The sequence below is a fragment of the Symphalangus syndactylus genome, chromosome 5 (assembly GCF_028878055.3).
Source record: "Symphalangus syndactylus isolate Jambi chromosome 5, NHGRI_mSymSyn1-v2.1_pri, whole genome shotgun sequence".
Lineage (NCBI taxonomy): Eukaryota > Metazoa > Chordata > Mammalia > Primates > Hylobatidae > Symphalangus > Symphalangus syndactylus.
Genome location: NC_072427.2, coordinates 93,017,317 through 93,040,232, shown reverse-complemented (window position 1 = coordinate 93,040,232; position 22,916 = coordinate 93,017,317). Strand labels below are relative to the sequence as shown.

At 41.1% G+C, this 22,916-nt stretch overlaps 1 protein-coding gene across 5 annotated transcripts in view; it reads right to left on the bottom strand.

Annotated features, from left to right (window-relative positions):
- Positions 1-22,916, bottom strand: part of VPS26C (VPS26 endosomal protein sorting factor C) — a 62,831-nt gene that overhangs the window by 10,290 nt on the left and 29,625 nt on the right. For 2 of the 5 annotated variants that reach the window (XM_055279676.2, XM_063639300.1), the window contains 2 exons: positions 6,846-6,989; positions 4,835-4,984 (listed from right to left, as the gene is read on the bottom strand). The exons of 2 other annotated variants lie outside the window; for them this stretch is intronic. In XM_055279676.2, the coding sequence (XP_055135651.1) occupies positions 4,835-4,984; positions 6,846-6,989 (294 nt within the window). The remainder of the gene's footprint in view (positions 1-4,834; positions 4,985-6,845; positions 6,990-22,916) is intronic. One more of the 5 variants, XM_063639302.1, reaches the window with a different exon arrangement.

The following is a 22,916-nucleotide window of genomic DNA, read 5'->3' as shown; positions in this document are numbered from 1 at the left end:
AATGAACCACTTTAAGGTTATTCTTCAATCTGTTTGCACAGCTGTCCTGCAGTTGGACCCACTGGCAAACAGGTGCATGGTCCCACCTGTAGCAGGGAGCAGGCCAGCGAGACAGAAAGGGCAGTGCGCTCAGGAGCAGAGGCCAGGCCAGATCCCATTGTTGTCTGCCTTACTGTGTGAGCCCAGACAGATAACACAACTTGTCTGAGCTTCTGCTTCCCTTCTGTAGAATGGGGCTCTTAAGACCCACCTGCAGCGAGACTCCAATGAGGTCATGTGTGACAAGCACTTGGCACAGGGCTGGCACACAGCAATGCTGGAAAACAGCAGCTACTTTGTAAGTGGGATTAGAAAATCCATGCAGTGAGGACTGCAACCCTGGGACAGCACCCAGCATGTCACAACCCTTCCTTGCTGGGCACTCACTCTGAGTGCATAGCACTGCCCTGGGCACCAGGGCCAAGCTCAAGGTCACAGCTGGTTCTCAGGGAACTTCTAGTTTACTGAATATGCAGTAACCCACACATCCATCAACCAACTTCCACAAGGGTCAACTCATGGCTAATCTTATTTATTGAGACATCTGAGGTCTCTCTCCATCTGCCAACACACAGATGTAGCCTGCACCTCAAAGAAAAAGTGGGTTGGAAAAAAAAAAAAAGTGGGTTGGAAAACAATGCAGCATCGCACTTGCACACTTGCTTTTTTAAGTGGCAGAGCCGCGTTCCATTTCTCTGCTGTCCCTAGGTTAATTTTCTGAGCTGTTTGCTACCGTGGTGCCTACTGCAAGGTGAGCTCTATTCCCCCAAGGGGAGCCCCACTGCAGAGCTGGTACTGAGCTTAAAGCAGGCTTTGAACGGGGACTGTTGCTTCAAATCCCTGTCCGTGAGCTGAGAGACTATTTAAAAACGTAATTCTACAGCAGGACCACTGTTGTAATGCCAGTCTTTAAAAAAAAAAAAAAATCACATAATCCACGTTTAATAAAGTTAGTTGTTGTTTTAATCATCCAGGAAAAACTTCAGAATTATGTCAAAAATAATTTTCATAACTGGGACTCTATGCATAACTGAATCTTCCAAGAAGCTATATTCGCATGAACAACCTGTCCACATGAAATAAGAAGTTACTATATATTTAGGTACTACTGGGAGAGTAAAACATTGTTTAAAAGAATCATCCCTTGTCTGCAAGGATCTTTATGTGGAATATATATACAATATATATATTCTTTTTTTGTTTTTTAATACGGAGTCTCACTCTGTCGCCCAGGCTGAAGTGCGGTGGCGTGATCTCGGTTCACTGCAACCTCCACCTCCTGGTTTCAAGTGATTCTCTTGCCTCAGCCTCCCGAGTAGCTGGGATTACAGGGGTGCGCCACCATGGCTGGCTAATTTTTTTTTTTTTTTTTTGAGACGGAGTTTCACTCTTGTTGCTCAGGCTGGAGTGCAATGGCGTGATCTCGGCTCACTGCAAACTCTGCCTCTGGGTTCAAGCAATTCTCCTGCCTCAGCCTCCTGAGTGGCTGAGATTACAGGCACCCACCACCATGCCCGGCTAATTTTTGTATTTTAGTAGAGATGGGGTTTCACCACGTTGGTCAGGCTGGTCTTGACCTCAGGTAATCCACATGCCTTGGCCTTCCAAAGTGCTGGGATTACAGGTGTGAGCCACTGTACCTGGCCTAATTTTTGTATTTTTAGTAGAGACGGGGTTTCACCATGTTGGCCAGGCTGGTCTTGAACTCCTGACCTTAGGTGATCTGCCCACCTCGGCCTCCCAAACTGCTGGGATTACAGGTGTGAGCCACGGTGCCCAGGCCTGTCCATAGTTTTAAAGTAGACTTCTATAAAAGGAATTTTTAACTTTGAAAAGGGATGACTAGGATCTCTATAAATTAGTGCTGAATATACAATTTCAGCAGACATATTTTATGTTATAGTATAAACTCTTGCTAGCACAGCTACAAGAGTAAAGCAAGAGTAGAACAAACCTAATAAAACTTGCCTACGATTTAAATTATCGTAAAAAGAAGAAGTAGATGCACAAAGGGCAACTACGGAAGACTCTGATGATGGTATGAAGTATCTAATAACAAAGACAAACATGAACGCAACATGACTGAGAAGAATGTCAAGCCCTTCATCTAAAAAACGACACGCAAACCAAGCCTCTGGAGTCAGGAATATAATACTGGCATTTTATACATATACATATATATGTGTATATGTGTATATATATATATATATTTTTTTTTTAATTAAAAATTTTTTTCTTAAGAGATGAGGTATTGCTATGTTGCCCAGGCTGGACTTGAACTTCTGGACTCAAGTGATTCTCCTACCTCAGCCTCCCAAGTGGCTGGCTTTACAGGTGCATGCCGCTGCACCCAGCATGTCCATATCTTTTAAATCCTTTATTCTGCTTTATGATTTTTACCATTTTACATTGTTACAACACAATTCAATTTCTAAATGAAAAATTTCTTGGCACATCATTTAAGAAAGATGATATTAGGGTTTAGCAACAAAAATTTCTATCCAAAGAAATGTGCCTATGTTAACCTTTAGAGTAAGTGCAGTAAGCAGTGGGGGCCAAGGAGTACTGGTCTGGACCCGCAGGCTGAGGCTGGCCTGTGTGACCACAGGAAGTCACTGCCGTCTCTGGGCGGCACTTGCTCTACTATAAAACTGTAAGAAAAAGACCTGCCAAATAATGGCATGAATGAATGAATGGATGGATGGATGAAGACAGATTTAAAAAAACATAATCTTAGTTTCTCTTATTTTCTCAAAAGAAGCAAAGACAAATTTCGGTATGAATCAACAATTAATCGATACTTGAGAATTTTTACAAATTCTGATAGGTGTGCAAATGTTAACTGTAATTATAGAGACGAATGTTCTTAGTTTTTGGAGATGCGCAATGAGGTATTTTGAGATGAAGTATCAAGACTCTGAAACTAACTTTAAAATGATTCAGAAAAAAATCTAATTTTTAGGTGAACAAAGATGGCAAAATACTATTAAGTGCTGAATGACAATAAGTGTGATAAGCTCATGGAAATCAGAGGTTAAGCTAAGAAATCTCTTCATTGTTAGAAATCGGTGAGATAGTTGGGGAGGTACTGAATTCCAAATTGTAGTACTCTGAGGTTAACCCTCAAATGGTAAAATCTGATGACAAAAAGACGAGGGTAGGGGCAATTATTCCCTTTACTAAAGAACTGACCATCTGTTAACTCTCCTACTATATTTTAAGTAGCCTCCAATTTACACACAGCTCTGCAGGAACACAAGCACACAAGCTTTTTGTTTGGTTTTGTTTTGTAGAGATGAGATCTTGCTTTGTTGCCCAGGCTGGTCTTGAACTCCTGGGTTCAAGCAATCCTCCTGCCGTGGCCTCCCAAAGTGCTGGGATTACAAGCGTGAGCCACTGTGCCTGGCCAGCACACACGTTTTCTATGTATATCTGAACATCTGTCTTGGCAACATGTGGAAAACGATGAGGTTTCCAATTTGACTTTAAACAAATTCATCTTCTTTTGGTAAATCTTGATAAATGCAGGAGTTAACAAACATGATCACTGAAAAGGTGATCTTATTCCAGTTTCTAATGAACATATTCTTATATTTTTAAATAAACCATATTAAAGAACTACCGTGTGGATAAAGCAAGTCGATACTGATTCTGGGTAGATAATAAAAATAATTTTCAAAATGAAATGTTCAAGATATCTTCAGTATTGCCAAAAGGGCATTTTTCATTCAGTTTCTTTCAGGGTGGAAATAGTCCCAACCTAGAAAGCTGATCAGAAGACTCCTGCCCACATACCAGCAATTGGTATCTGTATAGCTACGTAAGCAGCTTCCTCTGAATCCAGGTACTACTCAGTCATCACCGCTGCTTCCTTGGGGCTGTCCAGAGCCTTTGGTGCTAACAATAAAGGACTAGAAACACTTTTTTTCTTCACAGAAAGATGTACATCATACTACATGTGTTTCTTCTGGACAGATCTCTTAGGCAATTCATAGAACTCCCATACAGATGAATCTTTAAACACTCACAGGGGTTTGGGGGGCTTTTATTTTAAAGGTTCTATTATTTTCGGCAGGATAATGTATCTACTAAGGCCAAATTATTAACCAAAACTTAATAAATAAATAAATAAATTCCTGATTTTCATCCCTCTTGCATATAAGACTGAAGAGTTTTGTCTCATCCAGCAAGGGAAGTGCTGCGAGGCTGCTATCACAAAAGTATCTTTCTTTCTGGTGAATAAAGGAAAGGCTCTCTCACCCCGCGTGGACTCCACACTGCTCCTGAGACAACAATAGCAGACTGTCAAAGACGTCCTTAGCCAGCAGAGGTAGACAGGAAGTCATAATCCACTTCCCCTCATTGACAAGGTTTGTTCAGTAAAGAATACCAGCCTATGTCAAAGTAGTAGCCTTTGGGTGTTAAACAAAGAGATACTTGTAAGTATAAAATAGACAAGTTAATGCTAGTGCCAGAAAGAAGTTAGGGCATATCTGTTACCAGACAATAAAAGCATCCCTTACAATGTGAGGTGGCCTGAAAAGAGCCCAGAAGAAACAGAGGGAAAAGAAGTGACAGCACGAGTGCCTTGAAGCTCCCATCAGAAATAACGGCCATACATCAAATGCATTTATCAGGGAAAAATGAGAAATTAACGTCGAATATACATGTGAGGTCTCAGCAATAAACACAGTATTAAATTCTTGGGCCCGTCTACTAACGTTGAGAGAAAGACCACACCGTTTTTCAGAAGAAAACTTGTGAAGTCAGTCACGTGGGACTAGGAAGCTCTCACCTGAATGTTGACAAACACGCCATGATACGTCTCATACAGAACTTTGTTACCCTTCACGTGCAGAGGAAATTCAAAAGGGATTTCTGTTTTGCCGCTGGGAAATTTCCCGGGCTTCACCATTTCTATGGTGCTGTTGATAATCTGGATAGGCTGTAAACAAAAATCAGTTCAGTCCATCAGCATGCACTTGGAGATGTCCTTTCCAATTACTAATAACCTTCTGAAGGACACGGCACCCTGACCCCCTGGAGGCCACCGTCCTGCTGTCTTGGGCAGCTCTGTGCTGGGTCTGGAGATGAACAGTGACTTGGCTCTTTTTTTTAAGACTCTGGCACAATAATGATTCATTTACAACATGAGACACATAGGTGCCTGAGACACACGGGAACTGAACTGATATATCCCTTTCTCCTCCCCAGGTATCTCATTTAACTGTTTTAACAACCCCCATCTTCAGGATCAAGAAGCAGACCCAGCACAGTGAGGCTGCCTGGCTAACAGGGTTGATGTGTGAACCCATGGCTCTCCCTCACCGAGCCCCGTGCTCTTCCGGGCAGCGCTGCCTCTGCTCCTGACAGCCCACCAGCTTCCTCAGCGCCTTCCTGCTGCAGCCGCTTGGGGAGAGCAGGCCTTTCCTCCAGCCCTATGGCCTGCACAGACCTCCTCAGCTGGGCCTCCAAGGAAGAGCAGGAGGGTACTAACATTTGGAACCTGCCTTCAAGGCATGTATTCATGCTTTTTAAGCATTTATAGTTTAACATCACGGCTCTGAGAAGACCCATGACTTAGGAAGTGAATCTCTTAAGTACTAATGGATTAAAATAAAATTGTAGAAAACATAGGAAGTCCCTAAATCTGAACACTGTGAATGCACCTTTCTCTGTATTCATTCTTTTCCCCGCAAAACTTAAAGCGTTAATATGTCCTTCAGGAAAAGGAAACTATGAGAATAGAGAAAGAGTTTACATTCTGGAACACAAAACTCTACCCTAAATGACAAAAAGAACAGTTACTTGCTCTATTTTCATCTTACCTTAGTGTCAAATCAACGGTAGCATAGACACAGCTAATAAAATAGCAGTTTTGATTTTGGGAGGCATGTAACATAAGCCACAGGCACAACTTCTCAGAAGAGCTGTGATCTTTTTTTTTTTTTGGAGATGGAGTTTTGCTCTTATTGCCCCAGCTAGAGTGCAATGGCGCCATCTCAGCTCACTGCAACCTCCGCCTCCTGGGTTCAAGCGATTCTCCTGCCTCAGCCTCCCAAGTAGCTGGGGCACATGCCATCGCACCAGGCTAATTTTTTGTATTTTTAGTAGAAACGGGGTTTTACCATGTTAACCAGGCTGGTCTCGAACTCCTGACCTCAGGTGATCTGTCCGCCTCGGCCTCCCAAAGTGCCGGGATTACAGGCGTGAGCCACTGCACCCGGCTGTGATCTTTTTAATGGCTGAAATTAATACATTTATAGTTCTCCTAATCCTATTTATCAAATGGGAATAAATATAAGCAGACTTTCAATAACGGGATATACTTAGAAACAAAGTATCTCCATTTTCGCAGGTTGATTAGTAAATATCAGAAGTATAACTACCACCATCCCTTGCAAAATAACAACAGATAACAATAAAGGCACACAGCAAGTGAAACCCACCATAAACATGTCTTTTTTAAGAGACATGGTGTCTTGCCCTGTTGCTGAGGCTGGAGTAGAGTGCTGTGATCATAGCTCACTGCAGCCTTGAACTCCTGGGCTCAAGGGATCCTCTTGCCTCAGCCTCCTGAGTAGCTGGGACTACAGGCACGCACCACCACACCTGGCTAATTTTTAAAGTTTATTTATAGAGATGGGGTCTTGCTAAGTTGCCCAGGCTACTCTCAAACTCCTGGGCTCAAGCGATCCTCCTGCCTTGGCCTCCCAAATTACTGGGATTACAGGCCCGAGCCACTGCGCCCAGCCCAACATTTCAATATTGAACTAAAAACTTGCAATCTAAGCATTCTTTCTTACCTTAACAGAATTATAAAAAGCTTCAAACACACCCACACTTTTGGCACTGAGCTGGAGGTTTACAGTTCCTTCCATGGTCAAAGACACTCCCTGGTGTTGGACTGAATCCTTACTTGATATGACCACCACGCCAGAGAGCACTTCCTGGGAGAGAAAAGACAGCCACCAATCAAATGAGCATGCTTCCTCCATTCTACCTTGTTTATTAGCAAAAGCAGGTCTCCTTCATCATCAATTTGTTTAAAGATCCAGACATTCACTGAGACACCTGGATACCAGGGTGGAGAAGGCCCAGGTCCTGGTAGGGGACAGATGCCCACTGATAATGACGTGGCAGCCTGGACACACCTGACGGGGAGCACCAGGGTGTGGGGATGAGAAACCTCATCCCGTCACTGCCTCTCAGACATATCTTCATCCCTGGTTGGGGAACCTCAACAGATGTCTGAGTTCAAGAGTGCAAAGAGAAGGGCCAGGGCGAATGGTAAGTTCCCAGTGATATCACACATGGGCATGGATGAGGCCCCTTCAAAAGGAACACAGGAAAATAAAACCCTGTTCGTTAGGCTCTTTACAATAGCGCTGACTAAAATGACAGCACATCTGCAAATGCATGAGTAATTTAACACAATGGTTAGCCTGGTGTCCCTTCTGCCCAGAAATGCCTACTGTGAGCAAGATTGGAGGTTATTGGTGCCATCCACGAGGCAGCAGCATGCCACTTTCCAGAAGGACTGCCCTGTCCCTGTGGTTCCTGCTCACACCAAGAGGCATCGGAGCCTCGATTCCCTTGGTTCACACATCATTGAGAGGCTTCACAACAGATCATCTATGCATTTATCTGAACATAATTACTGAGTAATAGATTACGGATAGTAACTACATTCGCTACTGGAGAGCAGTTTCTTCCTGTCACCATAGAACTGGATAGTCACAATCTGCTACAGGGGCTTGAGTGGAAGAGGAAGTTGAGGGGATGAAATAGCATCAAGCAGAACAGAAAGACTGAATCCACAATCCACACAGAACAACACGTCTCAGGCTGGGTGTGGTGGCTCATGCCTGCAGTCCCAGCACTTTCAGAGGCCAAGGTGGACAGGTTGCTTGAGCCTAGGAGTTTGAGACCAGCCTGGGTAACATAGCGAGACTCCATCTTTATAAATAGTAAGAAAAAAAATTAGCTGAGTGTGGTGGCACCCACCTGTAGTCCCAGCTACTGGGGAGGCTGAGGTGGGAGAATTGCTTGAGCCTGGGTGGTTGAGGCTGCAGTGAGCTGTGACTACGCTACTGCATTCCAGCCTGGGTGACAGAGCAAGACCCTATCTCAAAAATAAACAGTAAAAATAAAAATTGGCCTGCAGATCAAACCATTAAAAAACATCTGTCCTACTGGTGTTTAAATCTGCTTATCTTTTATTTCTTCTAGTTATCCAGTGAAAAATTTTTACCAAGTTCTTACTTTAACTTGAATTTTGGAAGCCAGAAATATTCTATGTCCCTTTAATGTGCTAAGTATTTTGTTTTTGTTTCCACTCCCCATCCCAAAGCCTTGAAGTCTAATTAAAACAAACACGATCATCTCCATTTTAAGCAATCTTAAGAATAAAATGAGTTCTCCTTGAATTCTGCTTAAAATGGAGATGACTGTGTTTGTATCAATGTTAATGTTTAATGTTTAATTTAATGTTCCTAAAAAATTCCTAAGCAGACTTAAATAAAAATTCCTGTGAAGTAACTTAAATTCTAAGTTTAATTAACATTAATTCTATTAATTTTTTGTATAGCCCAAATTCAAATGGAAATTTAATATTAATAATTTAGGCCAGGTAAGGTGGCTCATGCCTGTAATCCAGCACTTTGGGAGGCTAAGGCAGGAGGATCACTTGAGCCCAGGAGCTCGAGACCAGCCTGTGGTGCCTAGTGGGACTCCTTCTCCACAAATACAACAATTTTAAAAATTAGCCAGGCATGGTGGTGTGCTCAGGAAGCTGAGGGCAGGAGGATCACTTGAGCCTGGGAGGTGAAGGCTACAGTGAGCCATGAATGAGCCACTGCACTCCAGCCTGAGTAATAGAGTGAGACCCTGTCTCAAAAAAGAAAAAAAAAATTAAATCCACTAGTATATTTTTTAAAGTTTACTTGACGAATATGTCCCACAAATAAATGAGACAAAATAATTTGTGAGCTTTATTAAACAATACAGTAGCACTTGAGGATGGTTCCGTTCCTATGCAATCATAACACTTTCCGTCAATCTCACGGGAACAGATCTCTGGGTCTCACTGATTGGCATATTCTAACTATGACATCAGTAAAGCCTTTTCCTCCCTTAATCCCTGCAGCATAGGAGGAAAAAAGTAGTGACATACCTCGGAAGAAAGCAGAGTAAATATTTTATGACTCCAGGGATTCTTTAATCATTCTTTCAGTGAGGCACAATGTAGTACAGAAAACACAAAATTAACGTTTGTGGATAAATTAGGTATTCTTATAATATACAGGTTTATTCAACTCCTACCAATGAAAGAAGGATAGGGAATTAGCCCACCTGAGGCCGAGGAGCCAAGGGATTTAGAAACAGGAGATGATTTAACAGAGGCAACATCCGTCTACACAATGCTTGACTGATCCTGGCAGAAGAAGATAGGATACACTGGAAGAACAGACATTAAGGAAAACCCAAGATCTCACCAAGAACTTCTCCCTCAGATGTTTGTCTAGACTTTCATCAGGAAGACATAAGATTTATGGCTCCAGACAGTACTAATACCTCGTCCAACATCACAAGCAGAGGCCTTCAACTGGGGGCCATGACTACAAAGAGGGGCCGTTCACAGACTGGCAACGAACCCAGAAAGTATACACCGAAATCGTGTGCAGGGTGCTACTGTTTTGGGAGAAGAGCCGTAGCTTTTGTCTCATCATGGAGGAGGTGCCTGGCCTGGGAAAGGTCATATTGTCAAGTGGGAGGAGGAAGAGGCGCAGCCCCGTGTGGTGTGCGTGCTCATCAGAGAAGCCAGCACAGACACTGGGACCCACTCGCGTCACGAAGAGCCGACCCCTCTTCAGGGTGAGTAAAGGAAAGAGCTTTCGTTTGAGGAATGTGAATACTTTTAAGTTATCCAGCCCAGAGACACTGAAATGAGACGGCAGCCCCGTCCTCCCCTTCTCTGGGTGGTACTCATCTCTTGAAACTACCTGCTTTTGCCACCAGCAGCTAAGCTATAAATTCCCTCAATCATACCACATCCGAGACTACAGCCTGCACCCTAGAGCTTAACAATGGAGAGCCAACCGCCCATCAATGCCATTTCTGTAAGCCAATGAGAATTCCTGACAAACAACTTTGTATCACCCCACTCCCTGTCCCCCTTTCTTTGCCTTAACAACCTACTTGTAATACAGGTGAATGGAGTTCATATCCAAGGTCACTGGGTCTGTATCTTCTGGGCAGCTGTCCTCTCTTTGACTCAAGTCAGCTCTTTATTATACTTTGTGCCTCAGCCTCTTTGTTTTAGGTGGACAGAGGCGATGCATCCAAGAACCACACCACTCAGAGCCTGCTTCGAGGGGCTCCTCCAAGTCCCTGCCCTGGAGGAGCTAAGTCTGGAGAGAGGCCTGAAGCTGCCCATCTTCAACCTCAGCCCAAAGAGCCGCCTGGAAACAAGCATTCCGAAGGCTACTGGCCACCCTTGCTCTTGTCAGCTTTGCTGGCTCTCACAGCAGAAACCACTGGCAAGTTTGTTCAAAGGGGGGCAAAAGCAACCACCTTTTCTAACTTTGTATTCTCTTTTTTTTCCTCATTCACTCTGTCACCCAGGCTGGAGTGCAGTGGCACGATCTGGGCTCACTGCAACCTCCGCCTCCTGGGTTCAAGCAGTTCTCCTGCCTCAGCCTCACAAGTAGCTGGGACTACAGGCATGCACCACCACACCCAGCTAATTTTTTGTATTGTTAGTAGGGTTTCACCAATGTTGGTCAGGCTGGTCTCGAACTCCTGACCTCAAGTGATCCACCCGTCTCAGCCTCCCAAAGTGCTGGGATTACAGGTGTGAGCCACTGCACCCAGCCTAACTTTGTATTCTCTAAATGTAAAAGGCCACTACCAAACTGTACAACTCTTTTTCTTATTTGTTCTCTGGAATAAAATGCCAAAACCGTAACAGGAACTCTGGATTTGAAAATGGTGGCATCAAGTCAGCAATCCCCTCTTGACTTCCTGGAAATCACCCAAAGAATGAGAACCAAAACCACAAACTGCGTTTTCGGCGAAGCAAGGAGATAGCTAAATACCATGAAATAGGTGGAAGAGCTGTTAAAAGAAGTAAAGACTGAGCAGGGGGACATGGGATGAAAAACGGAAACAAGGCCCCCAGCTCTGCAAACGTGCTTCTTCTGGAAAGTGAGGGTATGCCTGGGACCAGCTGAGGCGACACCCAGAGAGGCATCCTGTCAACCCGCCCCATGCTGGAAGCAGTCGGTCTCTGCAGCGGTGGAGACAATGAGCCCCTCTGCAAGGTGCAAACGCCCCACAGCTGGTTACTGCATGGGCTCACGCAAAGTCAAGATGAAAGAAACTCACACGTAAATCCTCCGGCTATTAGAACACTCCAGCCAGCCTGGTCTAGGAATAAATTCATCTCCTGCAAGGAGAGGTTAAAAGGAACCAGCAGAGGAGCACATGACATCTAATGGATTAAAAAATGAGAGTGGGAAGGGAAAGGAAGGAGGGGAAGTGAGGAAGGAGAGAAATACGAGTGGCAGATGAATACGAAAGCCAGATCAGGTCACTATTCTACTTAGATTTTTAAGCAGCTCGCCATCTCACACACACAGTAAGAGCCACAGAGGCCTACAAAGGGGGACCCGCCCTCTCCTCACCTGACGGCCCTCATGTGGGGGGCCCTCTGCTCCCTCGGTCCTGCCCTGGCCCCCTTGCCATTCCTTTCAGAGGCCTGCACATTCCAGCCTTAGGCACCTGCCCATGCTCCTTGCTCCACCTGCTTGTTCTTCTCAAGATACCTGCAGGACTCGGTTCTGTGAGCCCACATTTGAAACTGTACTACTCCTTCCCTAGCACTCATTATCCCCCCTCCCTGACTGACTGGCTCTGTGAAACTTACACCTTCCAAAATAAGACAAAAGTGCCTCCCTATTTATTTATTGTCTGTCTCCTGCCCTTGAACATGAACTCCACCAGGGCAGAGTGATTGGCAACAGTAGGCATTCAATGAACATTTACTAAATGAATAAACGATCATTCACCAGAAGAAAAATCCATACCATCAAGCAGATGAAAATGGTGAATGTGCATTTCACCATGAATTTTTAAAGTCCAATGAGACAGTTGCTTCTATAAAGGATGAACACAAAACAGAGCTATAAGAGCTCAGGGAGGAAATGGTGAGGCAAAAGGAAAAGATAAAAATATAGGAAAGCTCAGAAAAGAAGTAAAAGGAAAAAATCAAACCACCACAGAAAACAAATTTAAAAGGGTCTAAGTATATATGCAGGGCAGAAATGACAAAATCCAAATAAATTAAATGAAAATTTAAGAAAGAATTCAAAAAGAACCACAAAGACAGAGATAAAATTGGAGACAGGTGACAAACACACAGCTATGCCTAATTAAGTTCCAAATAAGAAAACTGAAATAATGAAGCAGAACAAATATTTACTGTGATAATTCAAAAACACTCAAGGGCAAAGGAATTAGGAGCACTCAGTGAAAATACTCTGTAGCAAAAGTGCGCTTATTCAAAAAAGAAAATATCCTTTTGGAGTCAGGAAAAAAGATCAAGTCACTCATAAGAGGAAAAGAAACCACATTTCTCCATAGCAAAATGGAATTCAAAATGGAAGTAGAATGATACAACAATGCTCAAGGAAGCGAAGTGTGACCCTAGAATTTATACTCACCTAATCTGTTATTTCAGTGTAACTGAAAGTTTTAAAACTGCAAAAATAAAAAAACCCAACCAAACTAAAAAAAAAAAAAAAAAAAAAAAAAAAACAAAAAAAAACATATCCCAAGCAATACTATATAAAAGTCCTTCTTAAGGAATATACTAAATAGTAAACTATAGCTATCCAAGAGATGGCTAGAAAAACTATGTCAAAGGAACCAATTGTGAGGATTAACTCCATTTAATTGTAAGAAGAAGATTGAGATAAGTGATGATTATAACGAAAGAAGAGAATGCAAAATATAAGTCCTGACAATGTAGAATGTAATCGACAATAGTTGGGAGACTAAGAGAACTAGAATCTAGGAAGTAGTATGATGTACATGGCTTCCCCATCTTTGACAGCTGGGATTTAAAAATGTATTATTCAAACCATACTTCCATACTTTTAAGACAGGGTCTTATTGTCACCCAGGCTGGAGTACAGTAGTGTGATCACAGCTCACTGCAACCTCCACCTCCCAGTTTCCAGTGATCCTCCTGCCTCAGCCTCCTGAGTGGCTGGGACTACAGGCACACACCACCACACCCAGCCAATTTTTGTATTTTTTGTAGAGATGGGGTTTTGCCATGTTGCCCAGGCTAGTCTTGAACTCCTGGGCTCAAGCAATCCTGCCTTGGCCTCCCAAAGTGCTAGGATTACAGGTGTGAGCCACCGCACCTGGTCTACACTTTTCAGTATGGTAGCTATAAGCCATATGTGACTATTGAAACTTAAACTTATATTAATAGTTAAAATTCAGGTCCTTCCATTTCAAATGTTTAATAGCCACACTATGGCCAGTGGCTATCATAAGAGACAGAGCAGATAAGAAGTACATTCACATCATCACAGAGAGCTCTACTGGACAGTGCTGATTTAAAATTAATAAATCAAATAATGTTGTACAAATAAACTTAACAGAAGTAAACAACAACGAATACTATAAGTAACTAAGATCAGGTAGTAGTGGGAAGAAAGGGAAAAGGAAAGAGGAAATATGCTAATTTACCATTGTTCACAGTAGGAAATTAATAAATAATGTCTAAAATGTGAAGATTCAGGTACAATAAAAAGTTGCAAGGGTAACAGTTAAAACAAAAATAAAACTCCAGATGACTAGAAAATCATACAAACAACATAAAGCAAACAAGACAGACTGCAGAAAGATGTTTCAAAAGCTACTTAAAAACACATTTCCCCCAACCAAGCAGGAATGACAGAATTAATGCCAAACATATGTCATATTAACAAATGAGCCAAATTAATGCCTATTCAAAAGCAGACATTAATATTACATTACAAGGCAAAACCCAATTGTATGTTGTATAACAGAGAAGCACCTAAAATGGCAGGGGTGGATGGTGGATTTGGAAAGGATAAAAAAGAAAGGATAAGCAAAGGCAAAGAAAGAAGGCATGGATTGTCATCTTAATATCAGACAATGCTGAATTCAGAGAATGAAGGATTAAACAAGACAAAGGGTACTTTACAATTCTAAAGGAGCAACTCACAATAAAGACTTGTGAGGCCAGGTGTGGTGGCTCATGCTTGCAATTCTAGCACTTTGGGAGGCCAAGGCAGGAGGATTGTTTGAGCCCAGGAGTTCAGGACCAGCCTGGGCAGCATAGCGAGACCCTGTCTCTAAAAAAAGAAAAAGACATGTGGTATTTATTATCTGCGGATCAAACAGTGTCAACACTTGTAAAGCAAAAACTACAGGGAATAGATTTAAGGAGAAACTGAGCAAAACAAATTCGTTGTGGGAGATGTTAATTTACAGATCATGACCAATAGAGTAGACAGAAAGAAACAAGGCTACAGAAGACCGACGATACATATCAACAGCGTATAACGAACTGGCATACATAGATCTCTATACGCTGAAAACAGAGAATATGCTTTTTTCAGTGCCCATGATATACTTTTAAAAATTGGCCAAACTGCAATGTTACTAATGAAAACCATTGATGACAAGAAATGCCAGTGGATGAAAATGCCAACCTATGCTTTAAAAACTCAGATATTTTTTATACTATAAAATCCAGATAAATGAAAAATATTCATATATGAAGATATTTGTCATAATATTATTTTAATTGTTAAAAATTTGATAAAACTAAATGTTCAGTAATAGAATAATGGTATAACAAACTCTATAGTCATGCAATAAATTTTAAATGATGGTTTGCAAATATTTTTAAGTGAAATTACAATATAATAACTTTTTATAAAGCAGAATATAGAACCATATATATGATATGCATTTAACACATTTATACAAAAGCCCATATACGTATAGAAAATGCAATAGAAAGAAAATGCACTAAAATGTTAACATTTTAGTTGTGGTTATGTCTGTGTAATTAAATGAATTATGGGTGATTTTTGTTTTGTTCTTGACAAAGAAGACTGTACCAGTTCTGACTTTTATTGACTGTGTTAAATGCATTTTGTGATTCCCCTAATGTTTCAGTTTCCTCATCTGTAAGATGAAGAAAATGAGAATATATGTTTCACAAATATTATGCTGCATCACATGAGTTAATGAACATAAAAATAATTAACAAATTTTAATGTAATGTTTAAATATTAAATTATTGGAAAACAGTATAACTTTATTATACGTATAAGTTAACAGCAATTAGGACTGGAAACTGTGTTTGCTTAAAAGATGTAAAATTGTAATAATGGCCGGGCGCAGTGGTTCACATCTGTAATCCCAACACTTTGGAAAGCCAAGGCGGGTGGATCACTTGAAGTCAGTTGTTCGAGACCAGCCTGGCCAACATGGTGAAACCCCGTCTCTACTAAAAATACAATAAAAAAAGCCAGATGCAGTGGCACATGCCTGTAATCCCAGCTACTCAGGAGTCTGAGGCAGGAGAATCGCTTGAACCAGGGAGGTGGAGGTTTCAGTGAGCTGAGATCATGCCAATGCACTCCAGCCTGGGCAACAGAGAGAGACCTTGTCAAAAAAAAATAAAATAACAAGTGTTTATCCCCTTCTTCTGAGACTTTTCCTAGTCCCCTAGGTTTCCCTGTTCCTTTACCTCTCCTAGCTGTTGCATTATTACTGGGAAGGCTGGGAAATTTTAAGAAGGGTGGTAGTTTGCCTACCCAAAACATAGAAAAAGGATCAAATAAAAAATGCAGAACTGAATGCCCCCATTTTACCCAAATTTGTCAGCTTCCAGAAAAACCAGTGTGCTCTCAGAAAGTAGTTAGTCAAATTTGCCCGGGCACGGTGGCTCATACCTGTAATCTCAGCACTTTGAGAGGCTGACGCAGACAGATCACTTGAGGTCAGGAGTTCAAGACCAGCCTGCCTAACATGGTGAAATCCTGTCTCTACTAAAAATACAAAATAAGGCAGGCATGGTGGCAGGCAACTGTAATCCCAGCTACTTGGGAGGCTGAGGCAGGGGAATCGCTTGAACCCAGGAGGCAGAGGTTGCAGTGACCCGAGATCACGCCACTGCACTCCAGCCTAGGCAACAGAGTGAGACTGTCTCAAAAAAAAATTAATCAAAGTCAAACCATACTGTTTAATAATAAATATCGTATCAATCCCCAAAAAAAAAAAAATTAAAAAAAAATAATAATAATAATAAAAATTGGCCAAACTGATCCCTTAATAAGTCTAATAGGTCTTTCTTCTGGGGGTGGGGCGGGAGGGGAACAAAGCAAATTATTAAATAATCTAATCAAAAAAGAAAAACACAAATATCCAAAATAAGAAATAAGAGCAGAAATACTAGAAAAATGGAGATAATTAAAAGATAATATTCAACACTATTCAACTGTAGGTAAGTAAATTTGAAAAGCTAAGTGAATTATTTTCTCGGAAAATATAATTTATCCAAAATCACTCCGAGACATGAAATCCAAGCAAACCAATCATCATAGAAAAAATTAAGTTCTAAATAAGGCCCCCAAACCCGACAGCTTCACAGGAGATCATTCCCTGAATTCTTCTGTGTAAAGAACAGAAAATTCCACTATAAAACTATTAGAAAGCAAGGAACTTAAAAAAAAAATAAAGCAAACATAACAATGACAGCAAAATAAGACAAAAGTCTACACAGAGAGAGAGAGACAGGAGAGAGAAGAGAGAAAACTAGACTATCATTTGTAAATACCAGTGCAAAGGTCCTAAATAAAATATTAGCAAATGCAATCCAGTAGCAACTTAAAACAACACTATACATAACCAAGTAGAATTTGGTCAAGGAATATAAGCATAGTTCAATAATGAGAAAACTGGTAATACAACTCATATTAATAGCTATTAAGAGAAAAATTATATATAGTCATCTCCATAGATGCTGAAAAGGCATTTGATAAAATCTATGCATTCTTAATAAAATTCTTAGTAAAATAATAGAAGGATGACCAAATATATCTACCTTACCCCAAAGCCAGCATCAAACTTAATGAGAAAACAAGGTATCATCATCCATTTAAGTCAGGAAAAAAAGAAGGATGTTCACTATCACCACAATTAACGTTCTACAGGTACTAGTTAATACAATAAAACTAGAGAGAGAAAGAGGTAATTCAAAGGCAGGAGGTAAAATGATCACTACTTGCACATGATATGAGTGTATACTTGAAGAAACCCAAAGGAATCCACTGAAAAACTACTAACAACATGAAGAGAGCTTCAGAAAAGATGACAGCTGGGTACAAAATTAACACAGAGAAACCAATAGGTATCACACATATAAACCAACAACTAGTGAGAAGACACAATGGAAGAAATGGCCTTATTTTCAAAAGGAACAAAAAGTTAAAATATTATAAGTCAATTTAACAGGAAATGTCTAAAACTCCCAGATGACAAAACTTAAAACATGCCTGAAAGCCACAAAAGAAAATTTGAAGAAATGGCCAACTATGCTGGATTTTGAATGGGAAAGATTTAACGCCCTTAACAAGTCTACTTTCCCAGAAGTTGGTTTATAAAGGCAAACTAATCTTAAAAGAAAATAACACCACAATTGTTTTTCTTTTTGAGGGGGAGATGGCGGGAGTGGGAGGGATACACTAGACAAGCTGATTCTGAAGTTTATATGCAATGATAAATCTGAAAAGAAGAAAATTGGAGAAACTAGCCCTGTGAGCTATTACAATGCTACTATAATTTACACAGTGTCGTACAGGACACATGTTCAGGCTGAAAGATCAATAGAACAAAAGTCTAGAAATAGACCCAGATAGTATGGGAAGCTAATGTTTGATAAAGGTAGCATTTAAAATCCATAGGGAAGAGAGGGAATATTCAGTAAGTGATATTGGAAAACTGGCCAGAGAACTCAACTAAAAAAAATTAAGTTGGGCCGGGCGGGGTGGCTCATGCCTGTAATCCCAGCACTTTGGGAGGCCGAGGCAGGCGGATCACCTGAGATCAGGTGTTCAAGACCAACCTGGCCAACGTGGTGAAACACCATCTCTATTAAAAATACAAAAATTAGCCAGGCATGGTGATAGATGCCTATAGTCCCAGCTACTCAGGAGGCTGACGCAGGAGAATCACTTGAACTCAAGAGGTGGAGGTTGCAGTGAGGTGAGGTCACGCCACCGCACTCCAGCCTGGGTGATAGAGTAAGACTCTGTCTTAAAAAAAAAAAAATTAGGTTGGACCATACTGAAACTTTTTGTGTATGACAAATGTAGCAAATACTTAAATGTAAAAACTGAAATAATAAAAGTTTTGGACAAAACCACAAAGAATCATTTTTATCATATCAAAGTGGGAAAGGCCTTTCTATGAATGACTCAAAACTCTGAATAAATATGACCACAAATATGACTATGTACAATACCACTATATAAATGATAAACTAGCTAAAACACCTACAACTTAATATAACAAATTAGCAAAGGGCTGATTTCCCTAATATTTTAAGAACGCCTAAAAGAAATCAATGACAGGCCGGGAGCGGTGGCTCATGTCTGTAATCCCAGCACTTTGGGAGGCTGAGGTGGGTGGATCATGAGGTGAGGAGTTCAAGACCAGCCTGGCCAAGATGGTGAAATCCCGTCTCTACCAAAAATATAAAAATTAGCTGGGTGTGGTGGTACACACCTGTAATCCCAGCTACTCAGGAGGCTGAAGCAGAAGAATCGCTTGAACCCGGGAAGTGGAGGCTGCAGTGAGCCGAGATCACGCCACTGCACTCCAGCCTGGGCAACAGAGCAAGATTCCGTCTCAAAAAAAAAAAAAGAAAGAAAGAAATCGATGAAAAAGATAAATCACTCAGAAGAAAAATGAAAAAAAAATGGGCAAATGATCTGAACAAAGAGCTCACAGAAAAGGGAATGCAGATTGTTCCTAAACACAGAAAAATATGCTCAATTTCAACAAAAATATGATACATAGCAATTAAAACAAAGATAAAAAAATGTCATTATATTGTGTTGCCAGAAGGGAGGCAATAAGCCTTCTCTGCATTGCTGGGGATAACCTAAAATGTTGCAACCTCCTGCCGGCTATTTGGCAAGACCAAAAGCATTTACAAACACATGGGCCCAGCAGATACATTTGCAGATGTGAGATGACTTATGAACATAGTTATTCACCGCAACACTGTTTGTAAATAACAAAAGATGGTCGACAAACTAAATTCCAACAATAGGAAAATTGTGAGTTTTCTTTCAACAATGTGGAGATCATTTACACTAGTACATATGGGGGTGCAGGGCTAGTTTCCTTCATTTATCTTAAGAACTGACTCCTTATTGCATATGGATCAGCATGTCCAGTCTATGCCCTTCACTCCCATACATTCTATTTTTTTTTTAATTTAAGCTGTATATTGCACCATTTGTGAAAAAGGGGAAGAAAAAGCACATTTGTACATATTTACTTGTAGATGCATACAGTATCTTTGGAAGGAATCACAAGAAATTGATAGCTGTGGTTGCCCCACAGGAGAAGCCCTTGATGAATAGGGTGGGCGAGGCAGGGGGTATCGATCTTGAAATTCATGAATGTTGAACCCTGTGAATTGATTACCTATTATAATGAATCCATTTTTAAATAAAACAAAATCCCAGAGTGGGTAGCCTTTAGACCTCAATGTACAAAGTTCTAAGCCTCTTAAATTTTGATAACCCATGGGCCTAATAGTCTCTCCTCAGGAAAAGATCTGAAGATTGTGTGTTAAAAAGTCACATTTCTTTGGGTTAGTTCTTATTTTGGACTTGAACACAACTGCTAGAAAAGTAAAAGCCCTCAATGCCTCAGCCATTCTCTCTGCAATGCTTTTCCTTTCCAATGGTCCTGGCAGTGTGATGTACCATGACAGCCCATCTTCGTTCCCGACAGTCGTGTGCATATGTCTGAACAAGGCCTTCCCTCCTAAACTACCTGAGATTCTGACATCCCATTTGGTCTAAAGATCCGGTACACCTATAGTGAGATGCCTTTTTATTTACCAATGAGGAGCAAATGCACTAAGTAGTGAACTAACATGAAAACAAAACACCAAGGTAAGTTACTGAGCTGGGTGGGAAAACATGAGTGAGACAATTAATTGCTTGTTGAAACACTCTACCCTTCCTTGATAGCACTGAGAGACCCATTCTGATTAGAAAGTGGAAATCAGAAACATTAAAGAGATTTCAATGTGTTGGGTCTCCCCATCTCCACTATTTTATATCACTGTTTTCCGTCTGGTTTGAAAAACAGGATAAACAATCCCCAGATAGTTCTCCACATGGTAAGTAATGGCCAGTATTATGTGATATTTACTTAAGTTTCAGGAAAGAGAATTTTGCATGGAATACACCATCTCCAAACTATCATTTAAACTGAGACACTCCAAAGCAGTTCATTTCCTGGTACAGAAACAAACAAACAAAAAAACTAAGACAATGCCACTCAGCCACCCCATTCCTAGAGTTTAAAACCCAAGTGAAATGAAAGCTATGTTCACACAAAAATCATGCCCAAGTGCTTCTGGCAGCTTTATTCGTAATCACCCAAAAGTCTTCTACAGGTGAATAGATGAACGAACTGTGATACAACTATGCAAGGGTGGACAACTCGGCCATGAAAACGAATGAACTATTAACACACAACCTGGATGAATCCGAACAAAATGCATTATGCTAATGATAAAGCCAGATTCAAAGGCTACAAAGCACATAATCATATTTATGCCAGTTACGTGACATTCTGGAAAAAGCAAACTATAGGGACTGAAAACAGGGGCTACAAAGGAACACAAGGGAAGTTGGGGGGTGTCAGATCTGTTCCATATCTTGAATTGTGGGTGGCTACAGTCTCAAAGAACTTTATACTGAAAAGAGTCATCTACTGTTTGTAATTATACCTGTTTTTAAAAAACAGAAATTATCATGTATAGGAGGAAATAGTTATATTACTTTCTGGACAATTAAGTCATATTCTAAAATTGATTAATGTTTAAGTAAAATCTACAAAAGTTAGTTCACTAGCAATGACACTGTAACAAAATAACAAGATATCAATTTACATGGCTTACGTACATGTGCTGCCAATATAGAGAAATAATACCATCATTTGACAACTTGTTTGGCATGCTTGCTGTGTCAGACACTGTTTTAGGCACTTGGACATGGCAGGGAACACAACAGGTGAAGCCCATGCTCTGGGGGCTTATGTTTTAGTATCACATTCTGGGGCAGAACATGGTAAAACACAGCTGGTTCCTTCTAAGTATGGCATAGTTTACACACAGGCATCAATACCAAGTAAAATGGGCTGACAAAAAGCATACTGTCCAATAGTGTGATGTGAAACTTCAAGATCTGAAACTTTCTTGAGAGCCTGGAAAAGAAACTGAAGCCACTGAATAAAAGTTTAGAAGAAAGGGAAAAATACTATTCATAAAAGGTAAACATTAATAAAAGTAAGTATATGCAGGGTCTTTAGCAGCAGAGTATTAAATTCTAATCATGGTGTGTTGTGTGGCTTCAGGAGTTAGATAGCACATATTAACAAAATTATGTTAATAGAGACTACCTGATTTCAGATTTCAATATGGATGGAGCATCCCTAGTCTGAAAATTTGAAATCTGAAACGTTCCAAAGTCCAAAGCTTTCTGGGCACTGACATGACATTCAAAGAAGACCCTCACTGGAGCATTTCGGATTCTGGATTTTTGGATTAGGGATGCTCAACCATTAAGTATCTACAAATACTCCAAATCTGAAAAAATTCCAAAATACAAAACACCTCTAGTCCCAAGCATTTCGGATAAGGACTATTCAAGAAACAACATTCCAACTTGTAGGTTTACAAAGTTGACATTCATTTGGAACTACTGGCATAAGTGCATGTAAAGATTTCAGACTATAAACCATTTAGGAGGGCTCCAATTACAAAGCAGCCTGGAGTTGGCATAATTACAGGCCAAAGTAATGACGGTGGAACACAGGGAGTCTGCCAAAGAAAATGCTCTGTAGAGCCAACCCACACTTACATATGAACAATCCAAAGAGCCATCAGATTGAAATCCCAGTCAGAGTGAAATCATGTATGAATGACAATAGTGCAGCGTTCAAATCCAAGCCAGGATGCAGGCAAACTTCAGAGTAGAGGACAAGAGATGAGTCTAGCAGCAAATGAGGCTAACAGCCTAAAGGGCCCTTGTTAGAAAGCAAGAGCATGGCTAGGTGGGGTGGCTCGCCCTGTAATCCCAACCCACTTTGGGAGGCTAGGATGGGAGGATCACCTGAAACCAGAAGTTTAAGGCTGCAGCGAGCTATGATTGTGCCACTGTGCTCCAGCCTGCGTAACAGTGTGAGACCCCATCTCTAAAATAAGTAAGTAAATAAAGAAAGAGCTCAGGCTGGGTGCAGTGGCTCACGCCTGTAATCCCAGCACTTTGGGAGGGCGGGGCAGGGGAATCACCTGAGGTCACGAGTTCAAGACCAGCCTGGCCAGCATGATGAAACCCCATCTCTACTAAAAATATAAAAAATAGCCAGGCATGGTGGCGATTACAAGCACCTGTAATCCCAGCTACTTGGGAGGCTGAGGCAGGAGAATTGCTTGAACCCGGGAGGCGGAGGCTGCAGTGAGCCGAGACATTGCATTCTGCCTGGGTGACAAGAGCAAAACTCTGTCTAGA